The sequence below is a fragment of the Salvelinus sp. IW2-2015 genome, unplaced genomic scaffold, assembly GCF_002910315.2.
Source record: "Salvelinus sp. IW2-2015 unplaced genomic scaffold, ASM291031v2 Un_scaffold820, whole genome shotgun sequence".
NCBI classification, from domain to species: Eukaryota; Metazoa; Chordata; class Actinopteri; order Salmoniformes; family Salmonidae; genus Salvelinus; species Salvelinus sp. IW2-2015.
The window spans coordinates 468,427-489,265 of NW_019942622.1; the positions used below are offsets into that span (position 1 = coordinate 468,427).

General features: G+C 42.7%; 1 protein-coding gene across 1 annotated transcript; it reads right to left on the bottom strand.

Annotated features, from left to right (window-relative positions):
* Window positions 1–3,969: 3,969 nt before the first annotated feature.
* Window positions 3,970–15,674, bottom strand: LOC112068994 (calcium and integrin-binding family member 3). Its single transcript, XM_024136245.2, has 8 exons — window positions 15,509–15,674; window positions 14,134–14,255; window positions 12,927–13,085; window positions 10,485–10,519; window positions 9,867–9,978; window positions 9,273–9,420; window positions 4,582–4,777; window positions 3,970–3,991 (listed from the first exon to the last, which is right to left on the bottom strand). The coding sequence occupies exons 1-8, from the start codon at window positions 15,672–15,674 to the stop codon at window positions 3,970–3,972; spliced, it is 960 nt and encodes a 319-aa protein (XP_023992013.2).
* Window positions 15,675–20,839: the final 5,165 nt, after the last annotated feature.

Consider the following 20,839-nt stretch of genomic DNA (forward strand, 5'->3'; position numbering starts at 1 on the left):
TGTCACACATCATCGGACTGAGCTTGTTGTCATGGCAGGCACATCTCAACGCTTGCGACAGGGAATGGAACCACTCACCTCACCTCACTGTGGTACCCTCCTGCAGCTCAGTGTCCTGACATGACCCTCCAGCAGTGACAATGCGCATCAGCCAATACTGCACGTTCACACTTGCATCGAAGGAATGTTCAGTGTTCTCTGAGGCTCCAGCGAAAAGAGCCCACCATCTCCTAATCCCATGTGAACACGTCTGGAATAGGGGTCTGTTCGTTGATCATGAGGGTGAGGCTAGGGCAACCATCCCCCGCAGGTATTTTTTGATATGAGGTCCCCTGCTGCGCTGCGTGGAGCCCAGTCGGCCTAAAACGTGTAAAACATCTCTACAAGCAAGAAACTGGCAAATCTGGTGAACAGGCATACATGAGGTAGATGGACACTGCAGTACTTATGCTGTCAGTGTGGCCTACACCAGATACTGAACTGTTACTTTATGATTTTGACGCTCCTAGACTTCCGGCGGACACACGTACTTCATTTCTGATTTGTCCAACGTATCTGATGGAATTATTCAGTTTATTTTTCTCAGTTGTTTGAGATTTTATATCATTCAAATATGTTACATATTAAGTTTGCTGAAAATTGACGTGACAGTTGAGGACGTTTCTTTTTTTTGCTAAGAGTATAGAAGTTCGTGGTAGGGCTGAGCAAAGGTTACTTTTTTATTAGTATCTCATCTTTGTTGCAACAACAAATAAGTTCTATAAATAAAACAGTGAGAGCAGTATTATCTTTCTAGCGCTGCCTCGTCTCTTTCTTCTTGTGATGTGCATCCTAATGGGTATATCCAGAAAAATCCACAACCCTGTCTCCCTTCCTACTGTGATTCATTTAATGGAATCCAGAAAGAACTAGCAAACCCTGTTCTTTCTCTGTGATGGCATTCTATGGAATCCAGACAAGAACACACCCTGTCTCTTCTCAGGATGTCATTTTAATGGAATCCAGAAAAGAACAGCAACCCGTGTATTTCTCTGTGATGTCATTCTAATGGAATCCAGAAAGAACACAACCTGTCTCTTTCTCTGTGATGTAATTCTAACGGAATCTAGAAAGAACACAACCCATGTCGTCTTTCTCTGTGATGTCATTCTAAGGAATCCAGAAAGAACACAACCCTGTCTCTTCTCTGTGATGTCATTTAATGGAATCCAGAAAGAAACACAACCCCGTCTTCTTTCTCTGGTGATGTCAATTGTCTAGGAACCAGAAAGAAATACCAAACCCTATCCTCATTTCTCGTGATGTCATTCTAAGTGGAATCCAGAAAGAAACACAACCCTGTCTGCCTTCCTCTGTGATGTCATTCTAATGCGAGTCAGAAAGACACACACCCGTGTCTCTTTCTCTGTTATGATCATTTCTAATGGCAAATCCAGAAAAAATCATAACCCCGCTCTTTCTTGTGATGCTCATTCTAATGGAATCCAGATAGAACATCAACCCCGTTTCTTTCTCTGTTGATTGTCATTCTAATGGAAATCCAGATAGAACACAACCCCGTTTCTTTTCTCTGTCTGATGTCATCTAATGGAATCCAGAAAGAACACAAACCCCCGTTTCTTTCTCTGTGATGTCATTCTAATGGAATCCAGAAAGAACACAACCCTGTCTCTTTCTCTGTGATGTCATTCTAATGGAATCCAGAAAGAAATAAACCTGTCCTCAAACATTTACATCAAAAGGTGCAAAGTTATAGACAAAGACAAAACATATATTTTTCTTGATCAAATAACATGGAAAACAACCAATTTTTGTGCAGTATTAATTTACCATCCTTACAAACCACAATGTAAATGTACATTATTGTATTGTACATGCAGTAGGCTAATCATCTAGATTTGTACCTGCAGACTTTCTATCACCATGAAGAAAAACAATGACCAATACAGTAATGTGATGTGTTAATGTGGCTCAGTTAGTAGAGCATGCATGGTGCTTGTAATGCTAGGGTTGTGGGTTCAATTCCCACAGGGGACCAGTATGAAAATATATGCACTCACTACTGTAAGTTGCTCTGTTTAAGAGTGTCTACTAAAATAGAAAAGGACTGAATAGACCATTTCAGTTTACACATAGAAATAAGTTGCATTTGTAAAGTATTTGAAGAAACTGGAAAACATATATCAGGCAAGTACCTTTATATTCCACAACTATTATCAGATTAACTGTTTTGTAAAGATAATTATCAGACTGAAGTTACAAATGCTGGTAAACACTCAAATACATTTAGTTGTTTTTTAAAATCACAAAGGTAGTGCTCTGTGTCTTTACTAGTCCTGTATTAGTGGACAGATATAGGTGTCTTCAGTCCCGGCAGAAATTGCAGTACAGTCACTCCCAAAGGACTTCCAGCGGCTACGGACAGGAGAGGTGAGCACAAAGGAGACTACTGTTACCTTTTTATTTTGATAGCTTGACATCTTACAACAGCGTAGAAAAAGACAGGTGTGTGTCATTTAAGTCAAAACATTTTCTGTCAAAACTCCCTCTAAAATGTGTTATCCATCCCTCCTTTTTCTTTCTGTCAGTACGTGGCGAATCCTAACTTCCACTTGACACCAATGCATGACTAAGTGGAAATGTAGGTTTAGGAAAGGTCAGAGGTCACCCCTAAATGCATATCACGTGCATTCCTGTTTTAATGACCACATCTTTATTCCATTGTCGATTGTGAGGTACACCATGAGAAAGAAATTACATTTTAAGAAAATATAAAATGCTGTTTTTAATATATCACATTCAAGAGAGAAGAGATCTACTTGAATTGTACTGTACTTAATACAATCATATTGAAATTGATCTACAGTTTTGTAGATATCTGCACTTTTCATTTAATAAAATATAATTATTTGAAAGAGCTGTGAGTCATAGTTGTTTTTCTTCAAAGGGGCCATCTGGAATTGGTACATATATTTTTGGATGTTAATCTTAATATATTATAATCTATAATATATAGTATAATCTATAATATATAGTATAATCTATAATATATAGTATAATCTATAATATATAGTATAATCTTAATATATAGTATAATCTATAATATATAGTATAATCTATAATATATAGTCACTGATTCTTGAAGAATAAACGTACACATTCCTCGTGAGCTTAGTTCGACTGTCTTACCCCATCAGAACCCCAAATACAAGCTTGTTTTACAACAAAAAAAATGTAAACAATATAATTGTAAACAAACACGGTATAGCTTGAAACTATAATTTTGATCTCATGGGATAGGTCAGTCCTCGCGTCCATAGCTCCATCTATGAATTTGAGAGTGGTTACATTTCTCCAGCTCCATCCCTCAGCTGTTTACCTTTACCAACAAATAGTTGGGGTGCATGACTGCTTTGTTGTTGTTTGAATCCCAGATTGCCTCTTTAAATGACATTGTATTAATGGATCCAGAATGATTAAGGACAATTGACTGTTAGCTGAACCCATGATTTTATAATGGAGCGTTAATTCATCCATGACACAGATGCCTCACCCTCCATTGGCCCAGTGCCTCACCCTCCATTGGCCCAGTGCCTCACCCTCCATTGGCCCAGTGCCTCACCCTCCATTGGCCCAGTGCCTCACCCTCCATTGGCCCTCCATGGTTCAGTGAAATATGGGGGAAGATGTTTATTTTATAGCTCGGTGTAACTGAGCCTTCATAGAAGAGAATACAAATCAACTGTTGGCCGTCATAGCTAATGAGCCCTGTCCTGATAGCTACAATAGCTCTATAATAATAGACTATTCAGCTGTCAACAGGTCAGTGGGCTGTCTCCGGCCTACATCAAAGTAAAAAAACAACTAGCCTAAGCCTGCATAGTGCACACTTTAAAGGTCCCTATAACATCTTTGGTAGAGAACATGTTTGGATCCATGGTGATAGTGTCCATGGCATCTCTTAAGTCTTCATATCCTTATATGGAAGGTGCTGTGGAAGAAAAGTCAACATGTTAGAATTTGTTCTGAATGAGTTATGCTGCATACAAGAAAACTCAGAACTGGGAAGCGTCCGACTTCACTGTGTTCAAGACAACTCAGAACTGGGAAGCGTCCGACTTCACTGTGTTCAAGACAACTCAGAACTGGGAAACGTCCGACTTCACTGTGTTCAAGACAACTCAGAACTGGGAAACCTCCTACTTCAGTGCGTTCAATACAACTCAGAACTGGGAAACGTCCGACTTCACTGCGTTCAAGACAACTCAGAACTGGGAAACCCCTGACTCCAGTGCGTTCAAGACAACTCAGAACTGCGAAAATTGTTTTGAAAAGTCATCCAACTCAGAATTACATGTCGAAAATTCTGACATCATCCTAGAGCTCTGACTTCTCCAACCTAAAGATCACTGATGTCATGATTTTCCCAGTCAGAGATCATTTTTTTTCTCCTGAGTTCCCAGTTGTTTGGCTAAATTAAAGTTAAGAACTGCATAGGAAAAAAATGCTTGGCCATTGGTTAGGTTACAACTACTGCAATTCAAGTTTAACGTTTAACTTTTCCCTTGTCAGGTCACAAACCTGAGGAAGTCTGGAGCACGGACGATCATGTGCTGGAAGTCCTCCAGTGAGAGACGTCCATCGTTGTCCAGGTCGGCCTCGTCGATCACCTTCTCACATACCATCCTGACCTCGTCCTCCGTTAGCTCATTCCGCGTCAGCTTGTTCAGCGTCTTCTCCAGGTCAGACTTACACAGGAAGTCATCATTGTTGAAGTCTGAGAGGATTGGAGGAGGAACAGAAACAGTGGTAGGATGTCATTATTCAAATGATCAGTAAAAGATTAAAGTTCACAGTCCCCTCTTTTAGTTTACAGCTTACTTTGGTCCCTGGTAGTAGTAGTGACCTAAAGGGAAAGAGGGATACCTAGTCAGTTGTACAACTGATARGTGTCTTCTGCATTTAACCCAACCCCTCTGAATCAGAGAGGTGTGGGGGGCTGCGTTAAATCAACATCCCATGTCTTCGGRGCCCGTGGAACAGTGGGTTAACTGCCTTGCTCAGGGGCAGAACAACAGATTTTTACCTTGTCAGCTCAGGGATTCGATTCAGCAACCTTTCGGTTACTGACCCAACGCTCTAAACACTAGGCTAGGGTGCTTTTCGGGAAGCATAGACTTCCTTTTTTGTCCTGTAACTAYACAATTCCAAACAGAGCCTTCCTTTGCGTTTTATTGACCCATGACCGTGGTCGTGTCACTGCGTAGCCGCCTGCGTGAAACATCATCTGTCATCGCCAGTTAATTAGGGGGACTCTAGAAACACAGACCGTGCAAGGCTTTTTTTGTACAGGCCTGCCCTGTCCATACAGCCTGTTTGGGCCCCTCTATAATGCCCTTATCAATCATTCACAGAGATGGGGCAAAAGGAGTGGCTAATAAGTCTGGCTGCACATCTGACTGGCTGACTTACTGCAAAACTTTCATCGAATCAGATGGCTTATTTATCACAAAACTATTTGATGTTGCCAATTATTTAAATGTTTACTTCATTGGCGAACTTCACAGGAAATGTCAACAAAGAACAGTGAGACATCGTATTCATGCATAAAAAAAAACGAATAATGAAAGAAAAGCATTGCAAMTTAGAATTTTGTATAGTTAGTGTGGGAGAGGTGGGAAAATTATTGTTATCGATCAATAATGACAAACCTCCTGGCATTGACAACTTAGATGGAAAGCTACTGAGGATGGTAGCTGACTCTATAGCCACTCCTATCGGTCATATCTTTAATCTGAGCATAGAGGAAAGTCTTTGTCCTCAGGCCTGGAGGGAAGCCAAAGTAATTCCGCTACCCAAGAGTGGTAAAGCGGCCTTTACTGGTTCTAACAGCAGACCTATAAGCTTGCTGCCAGCTCTTAGTGTTGTAAAAAATGGTGTTTGACCAAATACAATGCTATTTCTCTGTAAACAAATTAACAACAGACTTTAAGCATGCTTATAGAGAAGGGCACTCAACATGTACTGCACTGACACAAATGACTGATGATTGGTTGAAATAAATTGATCATAAAAAGATTGTGGGAGCTGTACTGTTAGATTTCAGTGCAGCCTTTGATATTATTGACCATAASCTGTTGTTGAAAAAACATATGTGTTTTGGCTTTTCAGCCTCTGCCATATCATGGATTCAGAGCTATCTATCTAATAGAACTCAAAGGGGTTTTCTTTAAATGGTTGCTTCTCTAATGTCAAACATGTAAAGTGTGGTGTACCGCAGGGCAGCTCTCTAGGCCCTCTACTCTTTTCTATTTTTACTAATGACCTGCCACTGGCATTAAATAAAGCATGTGTTCATACAGTGGGGCAAAAAAGTATTTAGTCAGCCACCAATTGTGCAAGTTCTCCCACTTAAAAAGATGAGACAGGCCTGTAATTTTCATCATAGGTACACTTCAACTATGACAGACAAAATGAGGAAAAAAATTCCAGAAAATCACATTGTAGGATTTTTAATGAATTTATTTGCAAATTATGGTGGAAAATAAGTATTTTGTCACCTACAAACAAGCAAGATTTCTGACTCTCTTAACAAAGAGTTACAGTCTGTTTTGGAATGGACAGTAATCAGACTCAGACAGTAATAAACTGGTCCTGAACATCTAAAACTAAGAGCATTTTATTTGGTACAAATCATTCCCTAAGTTCTAGATCTCAGCTGAATCTGGTAATGAATGGTGTGGCTGTTGAACAAGTTGAGGAGACTAAATGACTTGGCGTTACCTTAGATTGTAAACTGTCATGGTCAAAACATATACAGTCGTGGCCAAAAGTTTTGAGATTGACACAAATACAAATTTTCACAAAGTCTGCTGCCTCAATTTGTATGATGGCAACTTGCATATACTCCAGAATGGTATGAAGAACAATCAGATGAATTGGAATTAATTGCAATGTCCCTCTTTGCCATGCAAATGAACTGAATCCCCCAAAAACATTTCCACTGCATTTCAGCCCTGCCWCAAAAGGACCAGCTGACATCACGTCAGTGATTCTCTCGTTAACACAGGTGTATGTTGATGAGGACAAGGCTGGAGATCACTCTGTCATGCTGATTGAGTTTGAATAACAGACTGGAAGCTTCAAAAGGAGGATGGTGCTTGGAATCATTGTTCTTCCTTTGTCAACCATGGTTACCTGCAAGGAAAAACGTGCCGTCATCATTGCTTTGCACAAAAAGAGCTTCACAGGCAAGGATATTGCTGCCAGTAAGATTGTACCTAATTCAACCATTTATCGGATCATCAAGAACTTCAAGGAGAACGGTTCAACTGTTGTGAAGAAGGCTTCAGGGCGCCCAAGAAAGTCCAGCAAGCGCCAGGACCGTCTCCTAAAGTTGATTCAGCTGCGGGATCGGGACACCACCAGTACTGAGCTTGCTCAGGAATGGCAGCAGGCAGGTGTGAGTGCATCTGCACGCACAGTGAGGCAAAGACTTTTGGGAGGATGGCTGGTGTCAAGAAGGGCAGCAAAAGAAGCCACTTCTCTCCAGGAAAACCAGTTCAGGGACAGACTGGATTTTTCTGCAAGAGGTATAGGGATTGGACTGCTGAGGATTGGGGTAAGTCATTTTTTCTATGATTCCGCTTTCCGAATTGTTTTGGGGCATCCGGAAAAAAGCGTTGTCCCGGAAAGACAAGGTGAGACTACACCAAGTCCTGGTGTCAGCAACAGTAAAGCATCTTGAGACATTACATGTGTGGGGTTGCTTCTAGCCAAGGGAGTGGGCTCACTCACAATTTTGCCTAAGAACACAGCCATGAATAAAAATGGTACCAACACATCCTCCGAGAGCAACTTCTCCAACCATCCAGGGACAGTTTGGTGATGGAACATGCCTTTTCCAGCATGATAAAGCACCTTGCCATAAGGCAAAAGTGATAACTAAGTGGTTCGGGGGAAAAAAACACAGATATTTTGGGTCCATGGCCAGGAAACTCCCCGGATCTAATCCCATTGAGAACTTGTGGTCAATCTGTCAAGAGGCAGGTGGACAATAAAAACCCACAAATTCTAACAAGATATAGATATAGACAGAATGGGCTGCATCAGTCAGGATGTGGCCCAGAAGTTAATTGACAGCATGCCAGGGCGGATTGCAGAGGTCTGAAAGAAGTGTCAAACTAATATTGCAATCTACGCATCAATTATGTAATCTGCATTAAGCCTTTGACACTTATGAATGCTTTAATTATACTTCAGTATTCAATGTAACATCTGACAAAAGTATCTAAAGACACTGGAGGCAGCGGACTTTGTGAAAATGGATATTTGTGTCATTCTCAAACTTTTGGCCACACTTAGATTCAATGGTTGTAAAGATGGGGAGAGGTCTGTCCGTAATGAAGAGATGCGCTGCTTTTTTGACACCACACTCCAGAAATCAAGTTCTGCAGGCTCTAGTTTTGTCTGATCTTGATTATTGTCCAGTCGTGTGGTCCAGTGCTGCAAGGAAAGACCTAGTTAAGCTGCAGCTGGTCCAGAACAGAGCGGGGCGTCTTGCTCTTCATTGAAATCAGAGGGCTGATATAAATACTATGCATGTCAGTCTCTCTTGGCTACGAATTAAGGAGAGACTGACTGCTTCACTTCTTCTTTCTATTTAGTAACATTCATGTGTTGAAAATCCCAAATTGTTTGCGTAGTCAACTTACACACAGCTCTGACACACACACTTATCCCACCAGACATGCCACCAGGGATCTTTTCACAGTCCCCAAATCCAGAASAAATTCAAGATAGTGTACAGTATTACATAGAGCCATTTTTGCATCGAACTCCGTTCCATCTCATATGGCTCAAGTAAACAGCAAACCTGGTTTAAAAAAACAGATGAAGCAACACCTCACGGCACAACGTCTCTCCCCTATTTCACCTAGATGTTTTATGTGTATGTATTAATATGTAGCTATYTATGTAGTTCTGTCCTTGAGCTGTTCTTGTCTATTAATGTTCTGTATTATGTCATGTTTCCTGTTCTGTGTGGAACCCCAGGAAGAGTAGCTGCTGCTTTTGCAACAGCTAATGGGGATCCTAATAAAATACAAAAATTCCAAATACCAAACATCAAGGTGCTGATTATGTAAAATTATATTATTTCTTGCTGGGCAGACTGTTTCACATAACCAAAACTGCTTTGGGAGCAAACCAGAAGTATTTCTGACCTGCTGSTGGTAGATGTTATTAAAGGCATACACATCACACACACTAACCGTAGATTTTAAATGCATAGTAGGCCTTCAGATCTCGTGGAGCCATCTCACTCAGCACGGAGAACATATCCAGGAAGTCATCCAGGGTCATGTTTCCCTCTCCGTCCTCCGAGAAAACCTCAGCGATCCTCTGGCGGAACGGGTTGTCCTGAGGAGAGACACATGACTGTGTTAGCACGCTGAGCTAAAGCTTTTGACATTCACTTGGGGGGAGCTAACACAATCACAGGGAATAAGCCAGAAGAGACAGGATAGGAAATACAGGAGTACTGCATTGATATCAGTTGTTTCTGCTGTTGTCATTGTGAGGAGATGTGTGTATGTAAAGAAAGCTCATAGTGGACCCAGTCGTACTCAGTGCCCTGTAGGTCGCCCTGGCCTTCTTGTGGTTTATTAGAGTCAGATAACATATAGCCAACCGTTCAGAGACTGCTGTRAATTAGTTGTGTATTAATAATGGATAGACACATTCCAAATTGTACCCTATGCCCTAGATAGCGTTRTGGTCGAAACAGGTGCACTATAAAGGGAATAAGTTGTCATTTGGGACTCATCCACTAATATGTGTGTGCAAACACGGGACAGAGGGTATACCTTCAGTTCTGGCATGCTGCCAATGAGCTCGTATGGTAGCCTCACATCTGGCTGGTCTGTGTAGTCGAGAGGAACGAGCTGTGGTGCCAAGTCTCGATAACGGTCGAATAGTCTAGGAAAGAAAGTTGAACCTGAAGTATATCAGATGTGCCGACTGGATAATATCCACTTTCTATATCAAAAGCAGATAATAAGAGATTTCAAAGAAAAACAGGTCAATTTGTGAAGTGAACAAAGATACATGTACTGTTATAGCCTAGTTTGTTGAAACTGCAGGTTTTTTTTGTGCAGTAGATACGGTATGTACAACCTAAGCAATGTGTAAAGCAGAAGCGTTGGTCTCAGGCTTTTGTTTTGACATGTGAGCTCAGATAACATACAGTATGTATGTCCCAGTCTACTGTTACATGTGTGTGTGTGTGTGTGTGTACAGAATAACTTTCATCCTAGTGAAAGGTTTCACGATGCAGAACAAAATCCAAGCAGCTACATTTGGAAGTGGTTAAGAACTTATCAGGGGTTAAGTGTCATATTCTGCCTAGGCTTAGTTAGTTATACTGATTACTTAACTAGCTCCCTTGTGCAAAGACAAAACATCATGTAGGAGCTTCCTCTCACCTTAGAATTTCCTTCCTTGTGAAGAATGTGCAGTCCTGCAAATGCAACCACAGACTAATTAGAAGCAACACATTTAAAACACATGTTTCAATGTATTTTATTTAATCTTTATTTAACTAGGCAAATCAGTTAAGAACASATTCTTATTTACAATGATGGCCTACCAACGGCCAAACCCTAACCCGGACGACGCAAGGGCCGATTGTGCACCGCCCCTATGGGACTCCCAATCACAGCCGGTTGTGATACAGCGTGGAATTGAACGAGGGTCTGTAGTGATGGCTCTAGCATTGAAATGTAGTGCCTTAGACCGCTGCGCCACTCGGGAGCCCCAAAACACTATTAAAAAATATTGATTCACAGCTGCAACAATTCAAGAGGTTTTGATTAGAATTTCCTTTTTCATTTTAAGAAAGTAACTTGTGGCTCAGATTAAACATTTTGCTATGGTTGTCTCACTAGCTTTGGTTTGTTAGACCTGAATACGACCACACAGCTGTGGTCCATAACATCACATTAAAAGCACTTGACCGTTTCTATGTTTGCTGTGTCTGTTTTCTTAGCAAACAGAGCTGCAAAAGAAGTGTGCCAAAGACCTAGTGTTCATTGTGCATCTAAGTGCATAGTCCCCACCATTGTCACTATTAAACGATGGTACAGCTCATTGACTAATTACAGTACCCACAGTACCCTTCCACTAGATTACAGTGTCCCATCAAGCCTAATTAAGTAACCTCCATTCCACTAACTTACAGTACACCATTCACTAATTACAATTACCACCCCTTCCACAAAATTAACGAGTACCCACAGGAGTAGTCACGCATTCCCAAAACGTAAACTTTACCACAGGTACCTCTAGTCCAGCCATTATCGAGATAGATTACAGTACCAGTAGCACTCATTCACCTTTTGCAGTCCAGTAGTAGCCCAAAGATATTTTTTTTTCAATTGTCCACTAATTACATAAACCAGTACCCATTTCACTAATTTACAAGTACGCCAGACGCCTTCCACAAAATTACAGTACCTTATACATTGTAGACGCATTACACTAATTACAGGTACCTCAGTAGCCCTCATTCAGTAATTACCGTACCGATTCACCTTTACAGTATCCATTCACTATTACAATACCCCATCACTAATTAGCAGTACCACCTAAGTGTGCCTTCCACAAAATTACGTACCCATTCACATAATTACAGTACTCCCCCCCATTCTAGATAATTTACAGTATAGTCAGCGCACGCATCACCTCTTTACAGTCACCCCCATTCGACAGTAGTAGTGTAGGTCAACGTATATTCAGATTATACGCCCATTCACTAATTCAGTACCAGTACCCCTTGCACACAAATTTTAGCACCTACAGTAGTTACAGTACCCAGTAGTACCAGTATAGATATCCATTCGACTAAAGTTACAGTACGCTAGTCAGTCAGTAGCCGCACAGTTCATACTAATTACAGTAAAGCCCCTTCACCGCACCAAATTAACAGTAGAACCCCTACGTAGTGAGGCAGTCCATTCAGCTAAATTACCAGTACCAGCCCCATTCACAGTAATTACAGTACCGGCAGTCGCTAGTTCCCATTCACCTTTTACAGTACCCCATTCACTAATTACAATACCCCATTCACTAATTACAGTACCCACTACCTACTACCACAAATTCAGTTCAGTCCCATTCACTAATTAAGTACCCCCCATTCTCAGTAATTAGTACCCACATTCACCTTTTACAGTACCCGCCATTCACTAATTACAATCCCCATTCACTAATTAAGTACACCCACGTACATTCCAATTAACTGACCAGTCATACCACCATTCACAATTACAGTACCCCATTACTAATTACAGTACCTAAATACAACAACCATTCACTAATTACAGTAGCCCCATTTTCTAATTACAGTACCCCCTTCCACTAATTACAGTACCCATACGTACCCTTACATCATCATAATTACAGTATTTCAACTACTTCACTAATTACAGCTACCCATACATTCAGTAATTACAGTACCCATTCACGCTACATACTCCCCATTCACTAATTACAATACCCCATTCACTAATTACAGTCCACCCTATCCACAAATTATCAGTACCCCCATTCACTAATTACAGTACCCCAATCATCAATAACAATACCCATTGACTAATACAGTACCACATGAAAGCAACACCAACTAGATGAGTGAAAGCAATTTGTTCAATCAACAAGCTATCTGAAGAGAGTAAGTCATTTACCACACTGAGGGGGTTAAATAAATATAACCACACACACACACACACACACACACACACACACACACCACAACCACACCCACACCACACCCCACACACACACACACACACACACACACACAACACACACCACACACCACACACACACACACACACACACACAACAACACACGACACACAACCGACCTGATATGCATCAAGCTGCTGCGTCGTGAAGATCGTCTGCTTATTCCTATTCTCCATCTCAGCCCACCACCCTGGCACCTCTGTGCCATGGCACGTATCAGTATGAGGGCAGGCCTGTGGTGTGGTGTGGTGTGGTGTGGTGTGGTGTGGTGTGGTGGACTGTGGATATGTCAGATATGAAATGGCTGCATGGGGGACAAGGGAGGCCAGGTTGCCAGGTTAGATCGGGTGTCTCCTGCCACCGAGCCCTTTGGTGTCTCTTTATAATGGCAGCATTTCATCATTCCCCCCCCCCCCGCACCATGGGCCGTGCAGGCGTTTGTGTGGAGGATGGGACCCAACACCACCACAACACCACCATGCTGAATGGCAGCCGCTTTGACAGCAGAGAATAAGGGCTGTCTTCCAGCATGCATTCAGCGTTGTATCAGCCTTTAGTGCTGCTCTGTGGCTGACTGATGCCTCACACTGCTCTCAGGTTACACTGTATGTGTCCCAAACYAAACCCTATTCCCTATATATTGGACTACACTTGACCAGAGCATCTGGTTAAAAGAAGGGGCTGTGGTCAAAAGGTGTGCACCATATAGGGAATAGGGTGCCATCGTCTTTTACAACTGGGGCTTGGGAGTGGGCATGCAAGACTTTTTGAGGGATATGAGGAATGTATTTTTTATTTATTTATTCCTCTGAGAATTTGATATCTACATGTTTGCTGGCTATATTGACATATTGTTTTCCCCCATGTTAATTGAAACATYATTATCGACACAACCAATATGTTGATAAATGATATCCATCTCAGCACACCGTGGGTGAACTCTTGGATAAGGCCAGTGTTGTCTGTTATTTAGGATCACTGCACATGCCCTCTCTTCTTGGCAGTGGCACACTGATGAGAACACCACCTGTTAGGGTCTGCATTCYACTCCCGGCACAATAGGTTGTATCCAACTTAACTATTGAGGAGTAGGATCCTAAATGAATTTGAATTGGCATTAAAGAACACTGCATCGTGTAAAAGGTTTAAGTAAGGCCCTATATTGTCACAGAATAAATGAGAGCCCAATAAACACTCACCGGACTGTTTATTGGGTATTCCCATTTAGTACCGGGTTTTGTGCCTCCAGAACATCTCATCCCAAAGATGTTCTATTGGGTCCAGGTCTGGGTGACTGCGCAGGCTACTCAAGTAAACAGAACTCACTGTCATGCTCCTGGTGAGGTTTTTCCACTCCTGAATTGTCCAGTGTTGATGATGGCGTGCCCACTGGAGCAGCTTCTTGTTGTTTTTATCTGACAGGTGTGGAACCCCGGTGAGGTCGTCTGCTGGAAACAGCCAATCCGTGACAAGGACCGACAAGTTGTGAGTTCCGAGATATAGTTCTGCACACCACTGTTGTACTGCGTCGTTGTTTGTCTGTATGTGGCTCGCCTGTTAGCTTGCACGATTCTTGCTATTCTTCTTGCTATTCTCTCTCATCAACACACTGTTTTCGCCCACAGGACTGCCGCTGACTGTGTGTYTTTTGTTTATCGCACCATTCTCTATTCTCTCACCCTAGACACTGGCGTGCATGAAAAGTCCAGGAGGGTTGGCCGTTTCTGAGATACTGGATCTGGCACGGACAATCATACCACCCTCAAAGTGTACATGGTCTGAAGATATTGTAACTATGTATTGCTACCACTGTATCATCGAAGGTATATTCTAAGTGAGTTTCAGAGATTGTCAGTATATGAATGTTATCGGTTACTAGCAAGTTATCGATTTCATGAACCTTGTTTCCCTGGCTACATACGTTAATGTGGGCTATTTATTGGGGATTCTATATTGTTTTTATTGCTTTTCTGGGAGGCTTATCAGAGGTAGACATGACAGTGTTTTTTTTTTTTGTATAGTGCACGGTGAGCTGCACACAGTGGGCTTCCTACTAGGGCAAACCGCCTCTGTGCTAACAGTATAGCTCAGGTTCATGGGCGCATGATTGCTGACAATAGCTGTTGGATTGACAGGGGCATTCAGGGAGCATAAATTAGGGGGCATAGACAGGGGCATAGAGGAGCATAAATGAGATGACTTATATTATGACTTCCAACAGCCCGGGGACAATGTACATTTGCAGCAGCACTACAACAGTTCAGCAACACGATGGTAGGGAGCAGGGCTCGGGTCCCTAATAAGTCATTGTCTCAACGCGGCCTTGAAATATGCGGACAAAGTCCAGGCAACAAGATCATTTGGATGGATTCCGTCATTCTTGTAGACTAGAGCATCCTCTGTTTCCAAAATGTGTCAAAGTTATCAATACAAATGATGCCAACAGAGCTACAGTAAGTAGCTACAGTAGTCTTTTAGCCAGATGTGTAKAGCCAGTAAGTAGCCTGRTGAATCGTTTGCAGCTGTTGCCCAGCAATGATATAGGGGCTTGAAATAATCGGACGATTTTGGAGTCTTTCAGAGTTAGAATCAGTTCTTTCAAATCCAGTTTCAACAGTTTCGAGCTAACCCTCCTAATGTCGTTTGACCCCACATGTACTCCGACAGCACAGTAGAAAGCAGCCCTCCACCTCCAGCCCACCCAGCCCTACAGGGGACCAGGGGGGTGACATGGTGCCCGTTGTGGGCTCCTCCAGTAGSGTGAATGCCCTGGGTCTAGTGGTCTTCTCTATAGGCGTTGGTCTGGTCTGGTCCTGGGAGAGTTGAAGACCTCTGAAGGACTTCTTTGACTGCCTGAACAAAGCCATCATGTGCCAGGTTACTTACCATCATCTCGTAAGTAAACAAAACATTAATAGTGGGCTGGACCATCTTGCTCTGTATATATATATATWTTTTTWAATAATAACAATAACAATAATAACTATATAAATAATTTTAGAACGCAATTGCTAAAGAAGGCATTTGATAATATTCTGCCCGTGTATATTCTGGGTGGCCCGAAAGCTGCGGTCATGCTCTCTTAGAGGTTTCCCTGTGGTATTGTTTCTTTCTTTCCATTGTTCAGTGGTGCACATAAATGCAACTCAACTCTGCTTTGTCTCRGTCCATCAGGTACGCCCCCAGTGAGGATCCTGTCCTTGATAGCAGGGAAGATCGTGGAGAGGCGTGACATCGGGGAGATGGATGGTGTTCAGCTGTACACTCTGTGTGTGATAACAGGCCAGCTGGTTCACAGTCTGGTTACCCTGCCACTACTTTATCTCACCATTACACACAGGAACCCCTACTTGTAAATAGGCCTGCTGCAAGCAGTACTCACAGCCCTGGGAACCTCATCTAGGTGAGGCTACTGATGAAATACTGCACACACTGAATATTTGGTTTGACTTCAGGAAGTGGTTTTAAGGGAAACGTTATTGTTTGTTATTATACTGAATAACATAAATGAAGGAACTCAGGGTCCTGATGAAGGTCTTATGATTGAAACTGTCATTCATCCATCCATCCACCCACACACTCACCCATCCATCCACTCACTCACTCACTCACCCATTCATCCATCCATCCACCCACACACTCACTCATCCATCAACTCACTCACCCATTCATCCATCCATCCAGCCACACATTCACCCATCCACCTACCCATCCACTCACCCATTCATTCATCTATCCTATTCAAATTTACTTATTTTCTTCCGAATCATTCCCTCAGCTCTGCCACACTGCCCAACACCTTCCCTTGTCTGGAAGAGACCAATGGCGTGGACAAGAGGGTTTGCCTTCCCGTGAGCTCCACCATAAACATTGACAGGACAGCACTCTACGAGGCCGTGGCAGCCATCTTCATCGCCCAGGTCAACCGCATGGACCTCACCATCGGGTAAATAGTCACCATCGGGTAGATAGTCACCATCGGGTAAATAGTCACCATCGGGTAGATAGTCACCATCGGGTGGATAGTCACCATCGGGTAAATAGTCACCATCGGGTAGATAGTCACCATCGGGTAGATAGTCACCATCGGGTAGATAGTCACCATCGGGTAATAGTCACCATCGGGTAGATAGTCACACATCGGGTAAATAGTCACAATCGGGTGATAGTCACCATCGGGTAGATAGTCCCACCATCTGGTAGATAGTCACCAATCGGGTAAAATAGTCACCATCGGGTAGATAGTCAACCATCGGGGTAAATAGTCACCATCGGGTAAAATAGTCACATCGGTAGATAGTCCACCATCGGTAATAGTCACCATCGGGTAGATAGTCACCATCGGGTAGAATAGTCACCATCGGTAAATAGTCACCATCGGGTAATAGTCACCATCGGTAATAGTCACCATCGGTAGATAGTCACCATCGGGTAGAATAGTCACCATCGGGTAGATAAGTCACCATCGGGTAGATAGTCACCATCGGGATAGTCACATAGTGTAATAGTCACATCGGGTTAGATTAGTCCACCATCGGGTAGATAGTCACCATCGGGTAAATAGTCACCATCGGGTGATAAGTCACCATCGGGTAGATAGTCACCATCGGTAGATAGTCACCATCGGGTAGATAGTCACCATCGGGTAGATTTAGTCACCATCTGGTAGATAGTCACCATCTGGTAAATAGTCACCATCGGGTGATAGTCAACCATCGGGTAGATAGTCACCAATCGGGTAGATAGTCCACATCGGGTAAATAGTCACCATCGGGTAAATAGTCACCATCGGTGTAAGATAGTCACCATCGGGTAAATAGTCACCATTGGGGTAGATAGTCCCCATCGGGTAGATAGTCACCATCGGGTAGATATCACCATCGGTGGATAGTCACCATCGGGTAGATAGTCACCAATCGGGTAGATAGTACCAAATCGGGTAGATAGTCACCATGGTAGAATAGTCACCATCGGGTAAATAGTCACATCGGGTAGATAGTCCACCATCGGGTAAAGTCACCATCGGGTAGATAGTCACCATCGGTATGCTGGTAGATAGTCACCATCGGGTAGATAGTCACCATCTGGTAGATAGTCAATCGGGTAATAGTCACCATCTGGTAGATAGTCACCATCGGGTAGATAGTCACATCGGGTAAATAAGTCACCATCGGGTAGATAGTCACCATCGGTAGATAAGTCACCATCGGGTAGATATCCCCACATGGGTAGATAGTCACCATCGGGTTAGAATAGTCAGCCATCGGGTAAATAGTCACCATCGGGTAGATAGTCACCATCTGGTAGATAAGTCACCATCGGTAGATAGTCACATCGGGTAAAATAGTCACCATCGGTAGAATAGTCACCTCTGGTAATAGTCACCATCGGGTAGAATAGCCCATCGGGTAGATAGTCACCACTATCGGGTAAATAGTCACCATCGGTAGATAGTCACCATCGGGTAAATAGTCACCATCGGGTAGATAGTCCACCATCGGTAGATAGTCACCATCGGGTAGATAGTCCACCATGGGTAAATAGTCACCATCGGGTAGATAGTCACCATCTGGTAGATAGTCACCATCGGGTAGATAGTCACCATCGGGTAAATAGTCACCATCTGGGTAAATAGTCACCATCGGGTAGATAGTCACCATCGGGTAAATAGTCACCATCGGGTAGATAGTACCATCTGGTAGATAGTCACCATCTGGTAGATAAGTCACCATCGGGTAAATAGTCACCATCGGTAAATAGTCACCATCGGGTAAATAGTCACCATCGGGTAGTACCATCGGGTAAGATAGTCACCATCGGTGTCACATGTGATAGTAATGGTAGATGTCACACATTCTGGTAGATAGTCACCAATCGGGTAAATAGTCACATCGGGTAGATAGTCCACATCGGGAAATAGTCACCATCGGGTAAATAGTCACCATCGGGTAGATAGTCACCATCGGGTAAATAGTCACCATCGGTAGAATGGTAGTCACCCATCGGGTAGATAGTCACATCGGGTAAATAGTCACCATCGGGTAAATAGTCACCATCGGGTAAATAGTCCACCATCGGGTAGATAGTCAGCCATCGGTAGATATCACCATCGGGTAGATATCACCATTCGGGTAGATAGTCACCATCGGGTGATAGTCACCATCGGGTAAGATAGTCCACCATCGGGTAGATAGTCACCATCGGGTAATAGTCCACCATCGGGTAATAGTCACGCATGGGTATAGTCACCGGGTAATAGTCCCCATCGGGTAATAGTCACCATACGGGTAGATAGTCACCATCGGGTAGATAGTCACCATCTGGTAGATAGTCACCATCGGTAAATAGTCACCATCGGGTAATAGTCACCATCGGGTAGATAGTCACCATCGGGTAGATTAGTCACCAATCGGGTAGATAGTCACCATCGGTAAATAGTCACCATCGGTAGATAGTCACCATCGGGTAGATAGTCACCATTGGGTAAGATAGTCACCATCGGGTAGATAGTCACCATCGGTAAATAGTCACCATCGGGTGATAGTCACATCGGTAGATAGTCACCATCGGGTAGATAGTCACCATCGGGTAGATAGTCACCATCTGGTAGATAGTCACCATCTGGTAATAGTCACCATCGGGTAGATAGTCACCATCGGGTAAATAGTACCATCAGGTAGATAGTCACATCGGGTAAATAGTCACCATCGGTAGATAGTCACCATCTGGTAGATAGTCCACCATCTGGTAGATAGTCACCATCGGGTAAATAGTCACTCTTGTAGATACGTCACCATCGGGTAGATAGTCACCATCGGGTAAAATAGTCACCATCGGGTAGATAGTCACCATCGGGTAGATAGTCACCATCGGTAGATAGTCACCATCGGGTAGATAGTCACCATCGGGTAGATAGTCACCATCGGTAAATAGTCACCATCGGGTAGTATAGTCACCAATCTGAGTAAATAGTCACCATCTGGTAAATAGTCACCAATCGGGTAGATAGTCATCGGTAGATAGTCACCATCTGGTAAATAGTCACCATCTGGTAAATAGTCACCATCGGTAATAGTCACCATCGGTAATAGTCACCATCGGGTAGATATCACCATCGGGTAGATAGTCCCATCGATATATCACCATCGGTAGATAGTCACCAATCTTGAATGCACCATGGTAGATAGTCACTCGGGTATAGCACATCTGTAATGTCACATCGGTAATAGTCACCTCGGTACACTCTTGAAAAAGCTATTTAAACCTAAAGGGTCTCGGCTGTCTCATAGGAGAACCTTTGAATAACCCTTTTTTGTTCAGGTAGAACCCTTTTGGTTTCAGGTAAAAAGTATTTGGGTCTCAAAAGGGGTTCTACCTAGAACAAAAATAGTTCTACCTGGAACCAAAAAGGGTTCTCTTATGGACAGCCGAAGACCCCTTTGGAACCCTGTTTCTGTCACCAGTACCATATTCTACTTTATATTTACTTGTTTGTTTCCTGTCACCAGTACCATATTCTACTTTATATTTACTTGTCCTGTTTCCTGTCACCAGTACCATATTCTTACTTTTATATTTACTTGTCTTGTTTCCTGTCACAGTACATATTCACTTTATATTTACTTGTCCTGTTTCCTGTCACAAGTACATATTCTACTTAATATTTACTTGTCTGTTTCTGTCACCAGTACCATATTCTACTTTATATTTACTTGTCCTGTTTCCTGTACAGTACCATATTCTACTTATATTTACTTGTCTGTTCCTGTCACCAGTACATATTCTACTTTTATATTTACTTGTCCTGTTTCCTGTCACCATCATCATATTCTACTTTATATTACTTGTCTGTTCCTGTCACCAGTCATATTCTACTTTATATTTACTTGTCTTGTTTCCTGTCCCAGTACATATTCTACTTTATATTTACTTGTCTGTTTCCTGTCACCAGTACATATTCTACTTTTTATTTACTTGTCTTGTTTCCTGTCACCAGTACTATATCCTACTTTATATTACTTGTCCCTGTCCC